The following is a 23,192-nucleotide window of genomic DNA, read 5'->3' as shown; positions in this document are numbered from 1 at the left end:
TTAAAGTCGCCGACTAATTTTTCTTTAAAGTTACACTCGGATCCGCCTTTAACAGTGACAAGTGGTGCTTTGTGGTTGGCCGAAAAAAACTCGGGTGTCAGAGAATATGCAAGGATCAGCCGGTATTATGGATGAACGATATAAGGACTTTTATTGGATATGAACAAATCCTTGAGTTGAGGAAGATAATAGACATATCGGTGATTTTCCCTTTTTGTAACTATGTTTCAATAAAAATTGTGAAAAGTGCATTTGATAATTGAATTGCACAACGTACAACCAATATCTGCGTACGATTACACCCTCAACGCATTAACAACTTGTCACATTGTGGATCCAAGCGGCCACAATATTGCCACGGTGCATTTCGGCTATTCACAAAACAATTAACAGACACAACTCGAATCTCAAAAACCATACACAGACACAACCCTCATTCATCAACTCACAGTCACCTAATCATGGCGACTTTACGAAGGAGTTTGTTATCCTCCATTTCTCGCTTCATCGATTCACCACCACCTCCGTCTCCTCTGCACGCCGTCCGCTATCAATCACTTTACAGGTAGGTCAGTCAAACAATTGTTAGTATCTGTGATTACTGTTTAGCTTCGTTTATTACACACTTTTCAGGCCATCTGTTGGTTCGTTTTATCGCTTCTGTTCTTCGAATACCGACTCCTTGGATTTTGATCTGGCTCATGAAGAAAGCAAGAGGCAGTTAGTCAACAGGTTTTATTTCTATTTATTTTTATGATGACTTCTGGCTTTTAAACCCTAGGTTTTGTAAATTCAATTAATGACGAATTTTGGATTTCCAAACTCTAGTTTTTGTGCATTGGCTAGATGAGTGAACAACTTTGGATATCATAAGTGTGATCAATGATGAATTCTGGTTTCATAACCCTAGTTTTTGTGAATTGGATATAGATTGGTGTATAGGAGTAAACAAAGGGGGTTTCTAGAGCTGGACCTGGTTTTGGGAAGTTGGGTCGAGAATCACATTGAATCTTTGGATGAGAAAGGGATTAGAGCACTTGTTGATGTCCTTAATCTTGTAAGTTTTGAAATTATTGTCATTAAATTATGCTTTTGTTAATACACAGTTAGGGCTGTAAACGAACCGAACCGTACAAGGCTTTGTTCATGTTCGTTTGTTTAGCATTAAACTTGTTCATGAATGCTAACCGAACGGAAAATCTTGTTCGTGTTTGTTTTTTAAGAAATTGAATTCGTTCACAAACGGTTCACGAAAGCAAACATACATGTGCATTAAAAAATTGCAAAATCTTAATCTAAAACATAGACATAGTCACATTATTTAATTTAAATATAAAGTTAAGCACCTGAGATAATAATGATCATAAACATAATCATCACCCAATTGGCGGTTTTATTATGATATTCTTAACACAACACTAGTTAGATTTGTTGTTAGTTAAAGTAGGACTTCATAAAATAAACCAAAAACGAAATGAACTGAATATAAACAATAAAATTATAAAATTTAAATGTTAGGTTGGTTATTACAAATAAAATATTATAAAAATATAAAACAAGCGTTTAACTAAAAACATAAGTAAACGAATGTAAATGTACATACATGACACATTACCAAACGTTCACGAACACAACAATTGTTCAGCTTTGTTTGTTTAACTTAACAAGCAAAATTTTCTGTTTGTGTTTGTTCATTTAGAAAACGAACGAACGTAAACGAGCTTCCCGCCGAACGGTTCGCTGAACGTTTAGTTCATTTACAGCCCTATACAAAGCTGAACAGTTCATGAATATATATTTTCTTTTTGCATAATTGCTAATAAACTTTTGTTACAATTGATAACATGAGTCTGATTATTTCATATCACACAGTTACTTCCAAAATGTGATACCAAATATTACCTAAATATATTAATCTGATACCCGCAGGAAAATCCAGATTTATGGAAATGGTTGACTGGGCAGGAGCAACCGCCCGAACCAATCAACACAAACCCGGTGAGTTGCACATTCACAAAACATGAATAATCAATAATGTGCTTGTTTTCGCTCTTATTAATATTGGGTGCAGTTACTGTACGAAAATGCTTAACACACATTAACGTACGCGAGACGCTCAAAGGCAAAAAACAAGGGCAAAAACCTAAAACGCTCACAAAACCTTAAACGCTCATTAAATGCTCGTTAAACGCTCAAAAACCGTCTTTGTGAAAAAAAGTGAAAAATTGATCGATTAACCATCTAAAACTGTTTTTTTCGGTGAAGCAATGATTAATTGGATATGTATTGACGATTCCAAGATGTTTGGATGTGATTTCATGGATCGATTCGCGAAAAACGGGATTCGCGTACGTATTTGTACTATAAGCATTAGTGTATTGGATCTTTTCACTATTAATATTATACCCTGTAATTAGGTATTCACGGAGGTGCGTAGTAAGGTAATGCACAACCTCGACAACTATGCTTCTCAACAGACACGAGCCACACCCGGGCAGCCATGGGTCAGAGGATGGGATGATTTCAAAAAAGGCCGCGATAGTCCAATTGTTGGTAATCAGTAATAGTTTTATAACTTTGCTTACTAGTAAGTTCATTTCATATGCTGCAGATATAACAATAAAGCTCTTACAATATAATAATACCCTGAATAATGTATTTGTATCCCTAGTTAATGATTGTTGTAATTATACATTAATGTGATCGGTTATGTTAGGCTGGGGCTGTGCACGAGCCACGGCTTAAAATATTTGAGTTATTTTATTTGGGCTATGAAATGTTAAAAGTTGTGTTTAATTCAAGCGAGCCACAGCTTGATGTCTTGACTCGTTTACAAACCAAACCAATTTTGAGTGAGCTTTGTACTACGAGTTATTTGGATTATTCTATGCTTGGTAGGTTAAAAACCGTGTTAATATGGGCTGGGTCAGCTTGGGTTGTTCGATTATAAATATGTTCTATTTTTCTAAATAAACTCATTTAACAATTGATAGGTTAACCTTTTAATTTAAAATGTATGTTACACAATTAATATGCCTATATAAACCTGCTGGGCCGATGGCCTGTTGGCCAGGTGAATCTGGTGTTGAACTTTTGATGATAAGAGGATATTAAAGAATATCAGCATAAGTGCAGGGAGCCAAATTGTATTTTGATTCAGTCCGAGGAGGAAATATGTAAACTAAATGATAACTAATATTGATTTATACAGCTACATTTGCAAATACCAACAAACCATATTTAGTTATTTACTCTTGTTTCCCTATAAATAGCTTACTTGATTTGTGAATCCACGGATGTGATGGGTTCTTCAGAAGACTTTTTATCCTTCGTTTTATTATAGTCTGGAAGAATAATAAACCTGAAACTTATTATTTATGCAGTGTATTTTTCAGAACTTGTAAACTCAAAACTTTTAATCGTGATTGGTTATATTGTAAGGGAGGTCATGTTAGTTGATGTAAAACGCCTATAAAACGCCAAAATTAACACGGAGTATTTATGATTACAAAGATAACCCTGATAATTGCATAAACATTTGTACCTAGTCCTTACCTGCTTTAGAGTGAGAGAAAGAGAGATGGCTATACGCTTACTAACCACTTTATGTATCACACTTGTAGCAATATGCATAGACGTTTATGCAGTTATCGTTGTTGTATGCTTAAATTTTATTATGTGTTCAATATCTTATATATACAAATGAGCCTCTGCATTGAACAATATTAGCAGATGTGTAGGACTTAATTGGCGTTTTGTTTTGATTATAGACGATAAGAAAGATGTAAAGTTGTAAACTAAAAGTAACAGGAAAGGGATTGAAGTGAAACTTTACCAAACAATTAATTCGAATTCATACACACACCTACACTTACAACTACCTACAACCATAAATTTAATATTTGTATAATGATGTTACAAATATCATGCTCTTGTTTCCATATAAGGTTATTTGTAGTGAAGGGGCTACAAATGAGGGCGGATTGTGACACGTGACGCCCAGTCAGCAAGGGGTGAGAATTTGTTTTTGGGTATAACGGTGTAAGGGCTACAAATTGGGCCCACAATATCTTTTTTTATTATTTTCGTTTTATAATTAAACTAATGAAATAAAAACCAATTTCTTCAAATAATTAAATAAAAATGCATTAAAATTAAAAAGAAATACAAAAAGATACATAACTAAAAATATAAAAAAACATATAGCTCGGTTGGCGTACATGTTTAGGTTCGGGTCGGAAAATTGAAACGGATAGCTCGGTTGGTTTAGGTTCATCGGGTTCTATTGTAAGTTCACGTTCGGTTGGTTTTGCGAACCATGATGTTGACCGAAAGGAGGGAACGGGTGGTTCGGGTTGTTTTCAGGATTCATTTTGCATATACATATATATACACACACACAACATATATACATATACATATACATATACACACACAACATATATACATATACATATACATACATATATACATATATATATATATATATATATATATATAAACGAAGACAATTATATACGAAGACAATTAAACATATATACATACATATATATATATAAACGAAGACAAAAAAATCATACGTGTCGCGATGTGGTCGCTCCTCTTTTTTTTGGAGTCACTAGATTTGCTTGATTTTTAATTAGAGGCTTCTCATGCATTTAACCCGAATTTATGGGTATAGGTCTTACCAAACCCAGATATTCCTTAAACGGGTTATAACATCTCATTAAATTAAAAATTATTCTCACCAAATTATTGATCTAAAAATCTTATAAAATAGGATATATAAAAATTAATATCTTATTTATTTTAAAAAAGATATATATATTATTTAAATTAAAAAACCAATTTGATAGTAAAAAAAAATAAAATGGGTCTTGGTTCTCATCAAATCATAAGTATATTATCAACTTTTATATATATTATTTATAATTAAAAAACCAATTTTATAGTAAAAAAAATAAACGGGTTTTGGGTCTCATCAAAACCATATATCTTTTAAACCGGATTATAACATCTCATTTATTTGTGAAACAATTTATTATCAAACCATAAGTATATTATTAACTTTCATACAATAAAAAATATAAATTCAAAAAATAAATAAATATTAGAACAAACAATATAAAACAGCCCTCATAATACAGAGGATAAAAACTAATAGGGAGGGTTATCATAAAAACAAGTAGTTTCCTAGGAAGGCTAAGAATAAACTAATGGTTGAGATTTAAAATTACCAAAAACCGTCATAGTTTCCTAGAATTACTCTTTCGCCATTATAACCGACATAGTTTCGTAGAATTATTTTTTCACCATAGGTTTTAATGCCAAATGTCAAAATCCTATTGGTTCAGACCATTCCTAGGAAACTACTTCTTTTTATTTGAACCTTTTTCTATATATATATATATATATAGGATTGGTATCATTTAAGTACTCTAAAAACGTTAATAACTCTTAGGAACCTTTAACAGCCAAACAATTTTTTAATATTTTATATATTAACATTAGTTAAGAGTAGTTTTATCATATTTTATATAAATTTTTTTGATTACATATATTAATCACAGGTTTACATATATGTAAAATTTATGTACTAAGAAATTTACATAAGTGCCAAACAAAACATAAATATGTATAAAAACTAATTTTCAAAATTGTAATTGTCGATATAGATATAAAAAACGATAAAACTAATCTCAAAGAACATTAAGATACAAATTTTTTTATAAAAAACGTTAGTTTTCAAGGGTTCCTTCAAATTCTTAAATAATTTACAGTTCTGTAATGATACTAATCCTATATATATATATATATATATATATATATATATATATATATATATATATATATATATCACACAACATATATACATATACATACATACACACACACACACACATACATATAATATAAAAATAATATTTCTTCTTCTTCCGCGGCAATAAAAACACCCCGCCCCCACCCATTTTCACCCAAAAATCGCCCCAGGGGGGGGGGGCAGTGTCCGCGCCCCTTGGCGCCCAAAATCGCCCAAACCCACGCCCCATTACATATGGCAGGGGGGGGGGGTGTAACACCGCTTCTTTTACCCTATAAAACTAAGCCCCAAAATACTAACTTATAAAGTATAGGGACCAAAAATGTAAAAATCTGAAATCTTTATCCATCGCGATACGCGATGGGGCATAAGGCCCATCGCGTAGCACGACAGACTTGCACATTAACCCAGGTTTGGGCGGTGTAGCGATACGCGATGGCTCAACCCAAAGGATCATCGCGTAGCGCGATGACCGGGCTAAGTCATTGGAAACATGTCCAACCACGTGGCACAATATGACAGGCCACGTGTCACGAGCTGGTAAGGCGGCGTAAATTGCGGCGCCGCGATACGCGACGGGTCACCAGGAACCCATCGCGTATCGCGACGGGGTCCAAAACTCGCCTATAAAAGGGGGAGACGGGTATGAGGCTTTCTCATCCCAAACACACCTCCACATTCACACACTTAACCTTGAAAGGCGTGCCCCTTTTGTCGTGACAAGCCGACGTGCTATTTTCTCGTAGTTCGTGCAAGAAACGAAGTTATAATCAAGTTAGCAATCGTACAATCGAGTAGATCAAGATCCTGCCATTTTCTTATTATAAATCTAAGTATCCAATCTAAGGTAGGAGTTATGTTTAAGTTATTTGAATTATAGCTTAGACAATCAATCGAGGCTATGGCCTTTAACCTTGATCGTATTTTACAAACATTCACATTCATAAACGAGTTTTTTTATAAACGTTACTTCATAATAAAGTAATGTTAATCAAAGATATATTTTGACGGACATGTAGTAACTGTAAGGGTGATATCATTAGTAGTAACTTTCTTGCCTAAGGAAAAGTAATTCGTATAAATCCCAATCAACTAAGGGAACCGTTTACTTACATGGAGAAACTTACCAACGTGTTATAACCTAATAAGCCAAACATGCTACATGAAACGTCACATAAAAACTAAGTGTTTTCATTCACAATCAAAGATAAACGATTTCAAGGTTAAGCTTAGAAATCATAGCTTAATCAAAACATCATTCAAGTATTTATACAAACCTATTATGTATAGGTTAAATATCATTCACAATAAATCAATCAGTCAAGGTTTCCAACACCGACGGTACAGGTGAATACGTTAACCTTTTTAATCAGTCAAAACATATTTATACTCGATAAGATGAATGGGTGTTTGTCTTAACGAGTCAGTCAATCTTTACATGAGATTATGTGATTTCTAAAACGTTATAATACAAATTAGAGAATAAAATCAACTCAGACCGTATTCACATGTGTCTGGATCCAAACATAACCGTTCAGCCTAATCATTCAAAGGCTTACATGGCCGCGGGCTAATGGTCATAACTAGTTTCCCATTAAGGGCTACGTGGCTCGGGAATAATTGTGTGTGTAGGGCAGTGGTACATAGACCAGAAGTAGAAATGCTTCTGCTGAGCTTGTAGAGAAAACTATATCTGTATTGTAATGGCATTCAAATGTTTTATAGAGTCATACGTGTTCACCAACATATAGCTGACATATTTTCCAACCCATTGCAGGTAATTAAGCATAAGTAGTATTAACAAGGATTGGAGTTTTAATGAAGATAGAAGTGCGTACAAGATGGCTCCGCTTTTGATACACTAAAATCCGTGTAATATGAAACATATCTTTTGTAAACTAATTCTCGGGTATTTAATTCCCGAGTAAATTTTCAATGTAAATTAATATTATATTCAAACCTAAAGTCTTTCGCTAAAATTAACCCATAACTCTGATATATTTACAAAACAGGTATCAACTTGTGGTCACACGCCTAGGCCCTAAATAGAGGTATGACAGGTTGGTATCAGTGCCATCGGTTTATGCGAATTAGGTATTTAAACATTAGTACCTAAGCTTTAACCTTAAAAATTATTATTATTCTTAGGGATAAGATTGGATTGGTAAACTTCCTATCCCTAATCTAACTACGTGCAAATGTCTTATGTTAATTACCTTGGTCATAGAAACCGAGTAGCAATTCGATCAAAACTAGCAATCAACTACGAACCATCCGATATGGAGAGTAGCAATAGTTATTATACAAGCTTTTTCAATCACAATCAACTGATCCTTCCGATGTTACCCTATGGGAGCCAACCCGTGTATCTCCCAGGAAGTCAACAATGCCCAACGAAATCTCCGACAACACTGCTGACAACATTCCTCAGTACTACCCATCTGAAATTCCCACTTACCATCCTTCCGAGAAACAGGAAGTACAGAGTAAGATCAAACAGGAGACTGAATCAGAATCATCTATCTGGATGAATTGTCACTCTGATCAAAGGAGATGGCAATTCGGATCACCACCATCGAACTATCAATACCAAATCCCACCGACCAATGCAGAACCAAGCCGTAAACCAAGGATGACAGTCATCTTGTCATACAAAAAGAGATTAGTTCAATCACCAATCAATAATCCTTATGAATTGGAGGAAGAACCCGAGGAAGAGAAGGATCCCGACGAAGAAAATGAGGAGAACAAAAATCTTTATTTTCCTCCGTACGTTGGACCAAGACCTTCCATATCACAACAAGCTAAAGAAATCTGTGAAGAGGCAAACCTGATCAAGGAATTTTATACAATTATTATCCCCGATGAGGAAATAAATACATATGTTGCAAATCCACACCTCTATCCACAAGATAACGCTTATCTCTTCCCAGCTGCATCCGCACCAATGGGATATCCTAACCCGCCAAATTCAGTGATAGATGAGCTAAAGAATGAGAAAGTGGACAAGAAGAGAATAGGAAAGAAAATAGTTAAGAAATGTGACAAGATGAAAAATCTTGTTAAAAAGTGGATTAAGGATTAGGAATCGTTGTTAAGTACTGTGTTAACTGTTATATTTCTTTGTAAGAAAAATACTGTAAAGTTTATCTTTTCTCTGAATCTTGTTTTATTCATGTAACAGCATGTCTAAAGCCAACAGTAATCAAGAAATGCAAATAAATAATAAAGAAAATACCGTAGCAGAAAACATAAACAACGATAAAGAAAAGACAGTAGCAGAAAACATTCAAGCGATACCGAAAGACTACGTTCTCGGTATTCGCGATTTAATCAAAGAAGCTGTAACTCCACTTTATGACTTAATGAAAAATGATCCAAGTCGAACCGCCTCTCATTCTAATAAGAGGGCGAGTCAAAGCAAAAGCGAATCTGCTACTTCAAAAAGAGAATCAAAGAAGAATTTAAAAAGGAATCAGAAAAAAAAGAAAGTAAGAAGAAGGAAAGTGAGAAAAAGAAAGAAGCAAGTGATGAAAGCTCAACCACTGAAAACAACCACCGTGATAAAACCAAGAAGTTAAAGATACAAGAGGGTTGTGATTTCAAAGTGTTTAAGTTTATAACCCCAAAGAGTTCCATGGGGATAAGGGAGCAATAGTTACCCTCCGATGGTTGGAGGAAATGGAGTCGATTGTACTGATAAGCAAGTGTACGGAAAGTGAGAAGGTGCAATATACCTCCCAGATGTTCAACGGGGAGGCATTAGAATGGTGGAATACCCTAATCGAATCAAGGGTAGAGAAAATTTATACAATCTAGACTGGGCAACGTTTAAAAGCCATGATACTAAAGAAATTTTTCCCGATTAATGAAATAGATCAAATACAAACCAAGTTGTGGAACCATAAGGTTGTGCGAACAAACCTCAAGGAATATAACACTAAATTTCTTGAGTACTGCAGAATTGTACCTCACTTGGTCACTCCTGAAATCAACAAAGTGACGCGCTATATCTACGGGTTGCCAATTGAAATCCGTGACTTAGTCCGTTCACATATACCGTCTTCGACGGAATCTGCTATGGAGTTGGCGGGGTATTTGATGGATGGAATGATAAGGAATCGGGATGAGAAGAAGAAAGATGATGGCAAGATGCCAGTTGGAGGAAAAGTTAGAAAGGTTGAGAAAAAGTGGAAAGGGGTGTTTGTGTATACTCGCCCTATTTGTAAGTCATGTGGTATGAGACACTTCGAAAGATGTCTTCGACCAAACAACACGGTTACATGTAATTTCTGCAAAAGACCAGGTCATGTGGAAGCAGACTGCACGAGGAAAGCAGTGGTATGTTTTGATTGTAAGGAAAGAGGACACTTTAGTAATGAATATCCAAATAGGAAGCTGATGACTGTGACGGCTGTGCAAGTGGCAGCGGTGCCAAGACCGATACCAAGAAAGGAAACGCTCGTGTCTTTATGCTAGACACTCAGAAGGCAGCTGATAACCCGACGTGATAACCGGTAAGTTTCCTATAAATAATGTTTATGCTAGGGTTTTATTTGACTCAGGTGCAAACCAAAGTTTCATAGATTATAAGTTTTGTAGTCTATTGAATGAACCCTTAGTTAAACTAGATAAAACATTATGAAGTCGAGACTACTGATGGAAATATAAGTAGAACAACCAAAGCCTTAAATAATGCCACAATTTCATTAGCCGATCACGTCATACCTGTACGATTGTTACCCATGACATTAGCAGGTTTTGATGTAGTTTTAGGTATGGAATGGTTATCCACTAATCAAGCCCGTATCTTATGTAATGATAGAGCCATTGAAATTCGAACGTCTAACAATAAAACCATTCGTATCATTGGAGACAAAGAAGCGGGAAAAGTAGGAATAATTTCTAAGATAAAAGCAAGTAGTTGCTTAGGTAAAGGATGTCTTTCATTCATGGCCTACGTAGCTAAATAACCCGAACCAAAGAAGATGGAAGAGGTGCCAATCGTGTCCGAATTTCAAGATGTATTTCCTGACGAGTTACCAGGAGCCCCGCCAGATAGAGAGGTAGAGTTTAGAATCGACCTCATGCCAGGAACTTCACCAATAGCTAAGTCTCCTTATATACTAGCACCTACTGAAATGAAAGAATTGAAGAAGCAGTTAGATGAGCTTTTGGAAAAAGGGTTTATACGACCGAGTTCGTCACCATGGGGAGCTCCAAGACTATTCGTAAAGAAAAAGGACGGATCGATGAGAATGTGTATAGATTATAGAGAACTAAATAAAATCACGATCAAGAACAAGTATCCACTTCCAAGAATCGACGATTTGTTCGACTAGCTTCAAGGAGCAAGTTGTTTTTCAAAGATTGATCTTAGATCGGGTTACCATCAGTTGAAAGTACAAGAAGAAGATATACCAAAGACAGCCTTTAGAACCCGATATGGACATTATGAGTTCACCATGATGCCTTTCGGACTCACTAATGCTCCAGATGCTTTATGGACATGATGAATCGAATTTTCAAACCATACTTAGACAAGTTTGTTATCGTTTTCATTAATGATATTCTTGTTTATTCAAAATCCAAAGACGATCATCAAGTTCATCTCAAAATCATACTTGAAACCTTAAGAAACGAGAAATTGTACGCCAAATTCTCCAAATGTGAATTCTGGTTATCCGAAGTTCAATTTCTTGGTCATGTTAAAAATGAAAAGGGTATTCAAGTAGACCCAGCGAATATAAAATCTATTACCAAGTGGGAGAAACCCAAGACACTGTCTCAAGTCAGAAGTTTCCTAGGCTTAGCCGGTTATTACCTAAGGTTTATTCAAAACTTCTCCCGAATAGCCGTTCCATTAACTTCACTCACGAGAAATGCAATTAAATTTGAATGGGGACCGAAGCAAGAGGAAGCATTTGAAACACTCAAACAAAAGTTCGCCAATGTACCTATTTTAGCCTTGCCAGAAGGACTAGAAAACTTTATCATTTACTGTGATGCTTCGCACACGGGAATGGGATGTGTTTTGATGCAAGGAAAGAAAGTAATTGCTTATGCTTCGGGACAGTTAAAGGTTCATGAAAAGAATTACACCACACACGACCTTGAATTAGGCGCTCTTCGCATTGAAATTATGGCGACATTACTTGTATGGTTTTAAGTTCACTGTATACACTGATCACAAAAGTTTAAAACATATATTCGATAAAAAAAGAATTGAATATGAGGCAAAGGCGTTGGATGAAAACGCTTAATGATTACGACTGTGAGATCATATATCATGAAGGAAAGGCGAATGTTGTGGTTGACGCCTTAAGTAGAAAAGAACATGAAAAACCAAAGAGAGTTCGAGCTCTTAGATTGGAACTTAAAGTTGATTTAGCTAGTCAAATCAAAGATGCTCAGAAGTTGGCACTAGAAGAAGGAAACATTAAAGCTGAAAAAGAGAATGGTACAATCGATCAATTAGTCAAAGGAAGTGATGAAATACTAAGACTTGATACAAGAATTTGGGTACCAATGGTCGGGAGTTTAAGAGATAAGATTCTAGAAGAAACACACAAGTCAAAATATATGATGCATCCGGGAAGTGAAAAGATGTATCACAATCTAAAAGATGATTACTGGTGGATCGGTATGAAGAAAGATATTGCTTTGCATGTACCTAAATGCCTGACGTGTTCTAAAGTGAAAGATGAACATCAAAAGCCGTTAGGATTACTACAACAACCGGAAATCCCGATATGGAAATGGGATATGATAACTATGGATTTCATCATGAAGTTACCTAAAACTTCTCGCCAAAAAGATGCGATCTGGGTTATTGTAGATATACTTACCAAGTCTGCCCATTTTATTCTGATACAAGAAACGTTTAGCATGGATAAGTTAGAACACTCATATGTCGAAACCATAGTATCCTTACATGGTGTGCCGCTATCCGTCATTTCTGATAGAGATAGTCGTTTTACTTCAAAATTTTGGTCAAGCTTTCAAAGGGCAATGGGGACTCGATTAAACTTAAGTACAGCATACCATCCCCAAACTGATGGCCAAAGTGAACATACAATTCAAACCTTAGAAGATATGCTTCGTGCCTATGTTATTGATTTAGGAGGAAGTTGGGATACCCATCTTGCTCTAATGGAATTCTCGTACAACAACAGTTATCATACGAGTATCCGAATGGCACCATTTGAAGCATTGAATGGTCGTAAGTGTAGAACACCTGTATGATGGTCAGAGACAGGTGATAGTCAATTGTCAGGACCTGAAATTGTTCAAAGGACTACTGATCAAGTTATACAAATTCGTGAGTGATTGAAAACGGCAAGAGATAGACAAAAGAGCTATGCAGACATTCGCCGCAAGCCGTTAGAGTTCAAAGAAGGTGATAGAGTATTATTGAAAGTATCGCCTTGGAAAGGTGTAGTACGATTCGGAAAGAAAGGAAAATTGAGTCCAAGATTCGTTGGACCATTCAAAATACTCGAAAGAATTGGACCAGTTGCTTATCATCTAGAGTTACCCAATGAAATGAAAGGAATTCACGATGTATTTCACGTATCCAATCTACGCAAGTGTTTAGCCGACGAAACTCTTGCTATGCCATTAAAAGATGTTAAAATCAACGAGAAGCTTAAGTTTGTGGAACAACCAATTCAAATAGAAGATAGCATGATCAAGTTTCTCAAGCACAAATGACTCAAGCTCGTGAAAGTCAAATGGGATTCAAGACGAGGACCCTAGTATATGTGGGAGATCGAGTCAGAAATGAAGAAAAAGTATCCCTATCTATTACAATAAATCTTAACAACGAGATTATTCAAAAGGTGGGGAGGATGTAACACCGCGTCTTTTACCCTATTAAATTAAGCCCCAAAATACTAACTTATAAAGTATAGGGACCAAAAATGTAAAAATCTGAAATCTTTATCCATCGCGATACGCGATGGGGCAAGCATAAGGCCCATCGCGTAGCACGACGGACTTGCACATTAACCCAGGTTTGGGCGGTGTAGCGATACGCGATGGCTCAACCCAAAGGATCATCGCGTAGCGCGATAACCGGGCTAAGTCATTGGAAACGTGTCAAACCACGTGGCACAATATGACAGGCCACGTGGCACGAGCTGGTAAGGCGGCGTAAATTGCGGCGCCGCGATACGCGACGGGTCACCAGGAACCCATCGCGTATCGCGACGGGGTCCAAAACTCACCTATAAAAGGGGGAGACGGGTATGAGGCTTTCTCATCCCAAACACACCTCCACATTCACACACTTAACCTTGAAAGGCGTGCCCCTTTTGTCGTGACAAGCCGACGTGCTATTTTCTCGTAGTTCGTGCAAGAAACGAAGTTATAATCAAGTTAGCAATCGTACAATCGAGTAGATCAAGATCCTGCCATTTTCTTATTATAAATCTAAGTATCCAATCTAAGGTAGGAGTTATGTTTAAGTTATTTGAATTATAGCTTAGACAATCAATCGAGGCTATGGCCTTTAACCTTGATCATATTTTACAAACATTCACATTCATAAACGAGTTTTTTTATAAACGTTACTTCATAATAAAGTAATGTTAATCAAAGATATATTTTGACGGGCATGTAGTAACTGTAAGGGTGATATCATTAGTAGTAAGTTTCTTGCCTAAAGAAAAGTAATTCGTATAAATCCAAATCAATCAAGGGACCCGTTTACTTACGTGGAGAAAATTACCAACGTGTTATAACCTAATAAGCCAAAGCATGCTACATCAAACGTCACATAAAAACTAAGTGTTTTCATTCACAATCAAAGATAAGCGATTTCAAGGTTAAGCTTAGAAATCATAGCTTAATTAAAACATCATTCAAGTATTTATACAAACCTATTATGTATAGGTTAAATATTATTCACAATAAATCAATCTGTCAAGGTTTCCAACACCGACGGCACAGGTGAATACGTTAACCTTTTTAATTAGTCAAAACATATTTATACTCGATAAGATGAACGGGTGTTTGTCTTAACGAGTCAGTCATTGTTTACATGAGATTATGTGATCTCTAAAACGTTATAATACAAATTAGAGAATAAAATCAACTCAGACCGAATACACATGTGTCTGGATCCAAACATAACCGTTCAGCCTAATCATTCAAAGGCTATGTGGCCGCGGGCTAATGGTCATAACTAGTTTCCCATTAAGGGCTACGTGGCTCGGGAATAATTATGTGTGTAGGGCAGTGGTACATAGACCAGAAGTAGAAATGCTTCTGCTGAGCTTGTAGAGAAAACTATATTTGTATTGTAATGACATTCAAATGTTTTATAGAGTCATACGTGTTCACCAGCATATAGCTGACGTATTTTCCAACCCATTGCAGGTAATTAAGCATATGTAGTATTAACAAGGATTAGAGTCTTAATGAAGATAGAAACGCGTACAAGATGGCTCCGTTTTTGATACACTAAAATCCTTGTAATATGAAACATATCTTTTGTAAACTAATACTCGGGTATTTAATTCCCGAGTAATTTTTCAATGTAAATTAATTTATATTCAAACCTAAAATTCTTCCGCTAAAATTGACCCATAAGTCTGATATATTTACAAAACAGATACCAACTTGTGGTCACACGTGTAGGCCCTAAATCAGGGTGTGGCAGGAGGGGTGGTGGATGTGATGCAATTTCTCATCACACACCCCACCCAATCAAATGGTGCCACATCACTAACCCCAAATCCATCACATTTTGATGGAATTTGGTAGGGGTGGTGGTGTGGTGTGGTGGTGTGTGATAGGAATATATATATATATATATTGCAACTTAAAAAAATAAAACAATATTTTACTAGAATTTAAAAAATAAAAACAATAGTTTACTAGAACATAATTCAACTTAAAAATTAGAAATAAAAAATAAAAGTTACAATAAACGTCTACTCCTCGTCTGAATCCGGAAATTCCAAACCTAAAGAACCTTAAGCTCAACTAGATCCCATCTCAACCGATGATGAATATCTTCATCCCGCAAGTCTAACTGGACATAATCGGGAACGGGAACTTGAGTCGGAGGATCCGGTACCCAATCCGAAGAAATTGCATTTCCATCTTATTTTATTAACATATTGTGTAATTTGATGCATGCATACACGTAGCTAGAGATCATGGGTTTTTTCATTGCACGAACCGGTCGACTAAGTATGCACCATCTACCCTTTAAAACACCGAAAGCTCTCTCGACATCTTTTCTTGCCGATTCTTGAAACTTCTTGAACACCTTTTCATTGGTCTCGACAGGAAACGAAAAGGCTTTCACAAAAACAGACCATTGCGGGTAGATACCATCGACAAGATAGTAGCCACGTCTGTAATATCTCCTGTTGACAAAATACGGACAGAAAGGTGCGGTGCCATATGTTACGCTCTAAAACTACGGTGATGTGTACAGAACAGTAATGTCGTTGTTTGAGCCGAGAACACAAAAATAAGAATGCCAAAACCATAAATCATTTGACGCTCCACCAGTTTTTTCTTTGGACGAATCGGGACTTCAAGTTCGTTATATAGCAACGGGAACCATTTGAGAATGTCATTGTCCGAAGACAAAGAGCTATCGGTGTCTAAGGGAGCAAGTAATTCGGAAATGCCATATTTTTTTTGTTGTGAATGAAGGGGGTGATTGAGAGTGTTTTTGAGTTGGATTTGGTTTATGTTTTGGTATTGGTTTTATATTGGTTTTTTTTATTTAAACCCCCCTCCCAACGGCTCCTTCCCCAACGGTCCTATTTTCTTGGAAAATAACCATCACTTGCGTGATGGCCATCACGCAACACACCCTCCTCAAGCTTGACAAAGGACCGGCAGCGGTGTGGGGTGAACCCATCACGCGTGATGAGTGTTCCTCACGCAGTGCCCCGGGTCCTCTAAGTTGCTTACTCAATTTGTGAATCAACAACTTGATTCACAAATCTAATGGGCTTTTTAGAAGAATTTCTATCTTTCGTTCGTTCTTATTATAGTCTTGAAGAAGAATATTCTGTGGTTGGATTTCTCAAAACTCATAAAATAGAAACTTTTAATCGTGACTGGTTAACTCACAAGTGTGACCAAATCAATTCAAAACGTTTTTCTTCAGATCAACCATGATATGCTTATAAGTCACTTGTTAGTGAGATATCAAAGTACTTTAGTGATTTTTGTTCATCTAATTATGATCTTGGTTGTTGAGGATTCTTCGATCCTTGAGATTTATATCAAAAGATGCATGCGTTGATTGAAACAGATGTCTCTGAGATTTTCACTTTAGAACATGTTCAGTTGTTCTTTAAGAGTATTAGAAAGGATTGTATTATTCAAAAATGGGATGGTAAATCAAGTTATTCTCAATATGTATTTGGTTACTTTGAAAGATATGTACAATCTTTGAAATAGGGTGGTGATGGTCATATGGTTGTTTATGACGTTTGTATGGTGTTACATATGTGATTATTGTATAATATTATTATATTACAAGTGAAATAAAAGTTTAAATTGGCAGTATTTATGATAGGAATATAATTTGACTTGTTTTATAAATTGAAAATTGACATGTTATATAAGTTGAGCCGACTCAAATTGACCTGTTGTATGTTTTTTAGCAGATCTAAATAAACACATAATGTGGGCGCACACACATATATATATATATATATATATATATATATATATATATATATATGTGCAGAAAACCCGCGCGATGCGGCGACGACGATAATTTCCAACGTTACTTGTTTCGGTTAGTTTATGATCAATCCCTCTTGATAAATTTTATAGTACTTTCTAACTCATGATATTTTACAAAACGTGTTTGAAATCTTAGCAACTTAATATGTTTTACAAAATAAAGAAAGATAGATACATACATGTTTAGGTAAGTGACTTAGCTCGTTAAACAAATCCAAAGACCAAAATCCTACAAACCAGACTCCATTTATGCAACATAAACCACATTGCTTCATCTACAACCTCAGAACTTGCCTTCTGTTTTAAGTCAATAAGGCATTGTTAACAATAACATACCCCATGCTTCTCCGAATCAAATGTTTTTCCTGTGCTAACTGTCTTCGGCATCGAAATTATCAAGCAATGCAGCAGCATCTAAAGTATCTTTAATCTCTTGAAATGTTTTTGGACTCCCTCACTTCTTGACAATGTTTTCATCAAATTTTTGCAATCTAAGATAAAAAAACAGTTATAAAAAGAACAGGTTACTCAACAATACAAACAATAAAAATGGAAAATGTCCCTTTTACTAAATCATATCAATCCTAATTGTCGGTATGTAAATTACCTAAATATAAAAATAATTGATCTCCAAAACAAAAAGAGCAAAAAAAAAAAATGATTAGTAACTTTATTACTCCTAATTCGTTCGATTGTTCTTAGTCCTTACCCCAACCCTTCTGACGTGCTACCTACCCGACCAGGCCAGCCGTCTTCTTCTTGTTTTAAGGATATACAAATCATCTCATTAGTTAAATGATTAATATACAAAGAAAATTTGTTATATTAAACATGATTTTCAAATCCGGTCGTGTTTGGGTGAACAAAATTAAAATAAAGGCATTTAACTCGTATACCAGTAACGGGGTGAGCCCATATATTCGTGATTCATGAATTCACACAAATAATATCTCATTTGACCATAGAAAACTAAAATTTTAAATACTTGTTCAAATGTTTTTTTGAGGAAACTCGCTCAAAATCAGCTCGTTAGCAAACCAAGCTAGCTCTTTCAGCTCGTTTACAATTAGTAAGTATTTAGTTTGAGTAATAACAAATATTTCATTTGAATTAAAAAAATCTTACAACACAACGTTTCAAATGATTCAGGTTTTTGATAAACTGTCCACATTCATCAGAAGTCTGCTTGTTTGATGACATAAAACTGATTAAATCTCTAATATTATTGCTTAACATATAGCTTAAAAATTTGAAAGAGACTGTTTGAAAGAGACTGCTAGAAAGAACAAATCTTTGTTGTTTACTTTTTCAAAAAGTAATTTAAGTGATTATAACCACAATATTACTTGTTACCTTCCAAGCATAGCAGGTGAGTTTGCTTCTTCCACTCTCATTGTTTTACAAAACTTCGACCCTTTTCTTTGCCACCGAGTTCCAGTATCATGATATCTGCAGACCGCAGTACTTGTTCCAATTGTGATCGACATAAGAAAATAGCGTCAACTACAATCGATAAATATTTTCCTCTAAAGATTTTAACAAAACGAATCCCAACACAATTAACCGATAATCAACAATTATAAAGAAAAACTAATGTGTATAAACAAAATATAACTTATTAATGTGGCAGCCATTACGGACCCATTTTCAATGACTAACTATCTGGATTGTTTGGATGAGTGTTGGCATGCATTCTTTATTTTAGTTACCTTGTGGCTTTCTTGGGCGGATTGCATCCCGTATGTTCCCCTTCGGTTCAGCTATGAACAACTGTATAAAATCAAACTCAACAAAATCAAATTTTTAAACGTACAAATAATCAAGAACTCACCTGTTTTGTGATAAAGATCTTCAAATTCTTCAAAACCAAGAGTGCATAGATAAGAATGGTAGAGACCGGTTAACAGATAAACTCAATGGATGATCTACTGATTTGTAAACTAAATTCTCGCATATGTAGTGTTTAGCATCAGAAAAGTCAGAAGTGTGTCTTGCATCATTTTTTACTTGTAAAGCAAATTCTTGCTTATGCAATCAGTACTTGTAATCACTTGCTGTTAAAAAAAAATACTAAATCAATTAGTACATATGCTTCAGAAGCCTTTGATGAGAAAACAAACATGTGACAAATTTATTGCACAAAAAGCATATGTTTATTTAAATATAAGTCGTTTTCAAATAACCCAATAAATTACCTACGTCTTTTAATCCCTTTTAAATCAATAATAAAACAAGCTCGAGCTCATTAACCGTTACATCTACACAAACATAATCTATAAAGAATTAAAATTTCAACTCACCTCAGTCTCACCAGTGGATAGTGGCTGCTGTATATGAATGTGCAACTTCCATTTCTCCTTTCTTTAAATAAACAACACACTATACACACAATAGAACAAAAACTGGTCAAATTACAAATAGTCTTGGTTCTAAAAACTTCTTAATCTTCTTTTAAAGGTGTCAATTTGGGTCATAATTGTTCCAGAACGGATCAATAGTTATTCGAGGTATTTTTTTAATGCATTGCAAATACCCTTAGATTTATACAGTAAAATTATAATTATGTAATCTTTTTAATCCACTAATTAGTTACTTTGGAGTGGACAAATGCGTCAAGTCAACCCAACTGCACTGGTTTTGAGCCCTACGCATCTCATATGACCCACCCATATTGCAACTTTTAAATTTGGTCATTCAACTTTCTAAAGTTTATAGCCTTTTAAGTTGGGTTCACAACTAAAAATTACCAGAAAAATGGTACATTCCAACCAGCAGATGAGTGAATCCAATGATTGTTTCCAAGGCCAGGTATATTACACAGCAAAAAAAGACCTTTCACGTGACTGCAATGAGCATAAACTGTGTTATGTAGTTAAAAATTGAGTGGTTATAACCAATATACAATCTTTAAAATGAACGATAACGAATAAAGATATTAACTGTGAGCCGTTAAAATATAAAATTTAACGGTTTATTTGTAATCTTACATGTTAAAAGAGCAACACACATTTGGTTGCTACTCATCCACCACGTACACAAGTTTTTCAAAAGACCATTCGCCAGCTGCTGTTTGATATTCATGAAAATATCATTCAGCCTAACATATTCTTTCCCGATAAACTGGAAATAAAAATCAAAAAACTTTACAAGTGTATTTTAGTCATATTTTGAAGCTGAGGGTAAATTGGTCATTATACCTTAAAGTTGATGATTGATCATATAAACTCTTTGCATATTTTCAAAATTCATCACTTAATCATACCTGTCAAAGAGTAAATAAAAACGCACTGGTAGCATTCGATTATACCAAACACACGAGACTATAAATGTTAGATAATTAACAATGTTTTAAATGTTTTTATCTTGTTGATTTTAAAAGGATAAGAACAAACAAAACCTCCTAAATCGACTTTAGAAAGCCTCATGCTTTTTTATAATGGATGTGAAAGAAGCTGCACAAGTATATCGATAAAAAACCATAAGTTCGTTGATATAAAAATATAAACTTTCTGAAGTATCACATATATACTAAATTATAATACTATATGCCCTTGTAACATATGCCCTTCCTATATGTATTATAATTAAGTGTTTGTGTATATATATATATATATATATATGGGAGGGATATTTTGAGAATCATAATGAATTGTAAGCACTTTAAGAACTTAATATGGACCACACATTTAATTAAATGAGTATGAAATAAGTGACTGTATGACTGAGAATAAATCTGATTAAAAATAAATCAGGAAAGAGAACAAAGATTTTTGATGATTACACAAGTATAAATGTTAGTTACACATGTGTAATAAGTGGATTGGGTGTGTAAAAAACTACTGTAATTTTTTTTACGTGACTTACACTACGTATTACATACGTGTAAAAACATTCAAAAAACAAATTGTTACGTTGAGTTTTTTTGAGTTCTTAAAATTCAAAGTGGTTTTCAAAAGAAATTAATCATATATATATATATATATGGGAGGGATATTTTGAGAATCATATAGTATTATATATATATATATATATATATATATATATATATATATATATATATATATATATATAGGATCATGAGAGAACTCTTTTGAAATTGAGAACTATGAGAACCATTTTAAACCACAAAAAATCCAAAAATAAAAAAATCATAAAATAAAAAAATCATAAAATAAAAAAAACACAAAAATGAAAAAAGTAAAAACACCAAAATTCTTATTTTAACTTCCCGATTTCATAAAAAAACTCGGTCCAACCAAATTATATACACATATGTATTATATATACATATATGTACATTTACATGCTTTTTTATACATATGTGTATAATTTAAGATAAATGATACTATACATATGTGTATATTATGTAACTAAAGATTAAATAAAATTATACACATGTGTATAATACGGTGTTTTTTATGAAACCGGAATGAAATATAAGAATTTTGTTTTTTTTTACTTTTTTAAACTTTTTGTTATTTTTTGTTTTATGATTTTTTTAAATATTTTATAAAGGTGTTTTTAGTGATCCAAAATGGTTTTCAAAGTTCTCAATTTGCAAAGGGTTCTCAGAGGATCCTTACCATATATATATATATATATATATATATATATATATATATATATATATATATATATATATATGATTAGGATCATGTGAGAACTATTTTAAAATTGAGAACTTTGAGAACCATTTTAAACCACAAAAAACACTCTTCTTAACACAAAATAAAAAAAAACTATAAAAAAATGAACTCGAAAATAATAAAATAAAAAAAAAACCAAAAATTTTTATTTTTCATCCCGGTTTTATAAAAAAAATGAAAAAAAGTTATTAGTTTAACAAAATTATACACATATGTATAATACTTATTTTTTAAATTTTTACACGTTTTTTATACACGCAAGGTAAATGATAATGTACATATGTGTACATTACATAACTTGAGATTAAATGAAATTATACAGATGTGTATAATACGAAGTTTTTTTTAATATGAAACCGGAATGAAATATAAAAATTTTGGTTGTTTTACTTTTTTACAATTTTTGTTTATTTTTGTTTTATGATGTTTTTAGAGGTTTTTTTGCGGCTCAAATTGGTTCTCAAAGTTCTCTATTTACAAAGGGTTCGATCTCTTAGGATCCTTACCCTATAAATATATAGGATCAGGATCATGAGAGAATTTTTTTTGAAATTGAGAACTATGAGAACCATTTTGGACCACAAAAAACCCAAAAATAAAAAAATCATAAAATAAAAAAAACAAAAAAATGAAAAAAGTAAAAAACCAGAATTCTTGTTTTAACATCCCTGTTTTATAAAAAAAACTCGGTTTAGCTAAATTATATACACATATGTATAATATATACATATATGTACATTAACATGTTTTTTTATACACACAGACTAAACTTATGGCTAGTAACTGGCCTTTTTGAACGGTCCTTCTAAACATAAGGAGGAAACTATTAAACCTCAAGCATTCTTCTCCACTTCACGCCCTTCCTTCGGCTTCCTACAATCCCTTGCTAGCTGTCCACGCCCTCCACAGTTGTGGCACCTATGATTGTCTTTGCACTCCCAGGAGGAATGTCCTGCTCTTCCACACCTGTAGCAAACACCTAATCCCATTCTGCACTCTCC

General features: G+C 34.2%; 1 protein-coding gene across 1 annotated transcript; it reads left to right on the top strand.

Annotated features, from left to right (window-relative positions):
* Positions 1-461: 461 nt before the first annotated feature.
* Positions 462-2,599, top strand: LOC143636593 (succinate dehydrogenase assembly factor 2, mitochondrial-like). The gene is made up of 5 exons (XM_077104155.1): positions 462-565; positions 634-732; positions 931-1,057; positions 1,930-1,998; positions 2,418-2,599. Exons 1-5 carry the CDS (start codon positions 462-464, stop codon positions 2,562-2,564), a joined length of 546 nt encoding a protein of 181 aa, XP_076960270.1. The 3' UTR covers positions 2,565-2,599.
* Positions 2,600-23,192: the final 20,593 nt, after the last annotated feature.

This window comes from Bidens hawaiensis, unplaced genomic scaffold, assembly GCF_021521415.1.
Source record: "Bidens hawaiensis isolate Kalapana, Puna unplaced genomic scaffold, B.hawaiensis_p1.1 tig00008029_1, whole genome shotgun sequence".
Classification (NCBI taxonomy): domain Eukaryota; kingdom Viridiplantae; phylum Streptophyta; class Magnoliopsida; order Asterales; family Asteraceae; genus Bidens; species Bidens hawaiensis.
The sequence above is the reverse complement of the archived record's forward strand: the minus strand, read 5'-3'. Positions and strand labels throughout refer to the sequence as shown.

Bases quoted from the DNA above. Each gene is read 5' to 3' on its own strand.
- LOC143636593 (XM_077104155.1), top strand. From the start codon at position 462: ATGGCGACTTTACGAAGGAGTTTGTTATCCTCCATTTCTCGCTTCATC. The intron at 566-633 runs GTAGGTCAGTCA...CACACTTTTCAG, and splicing joins CGCTATCAATCACTTTACAG to GCCATCTGTTGGTTCGTTTT. The intron at 733-930 runs GTTTTATTTCTA...AATTGGATATAG, and splicing joins AAGAGGCAGTTAGTCAACAG to ATTGGTGTATAGGAGTAAAC.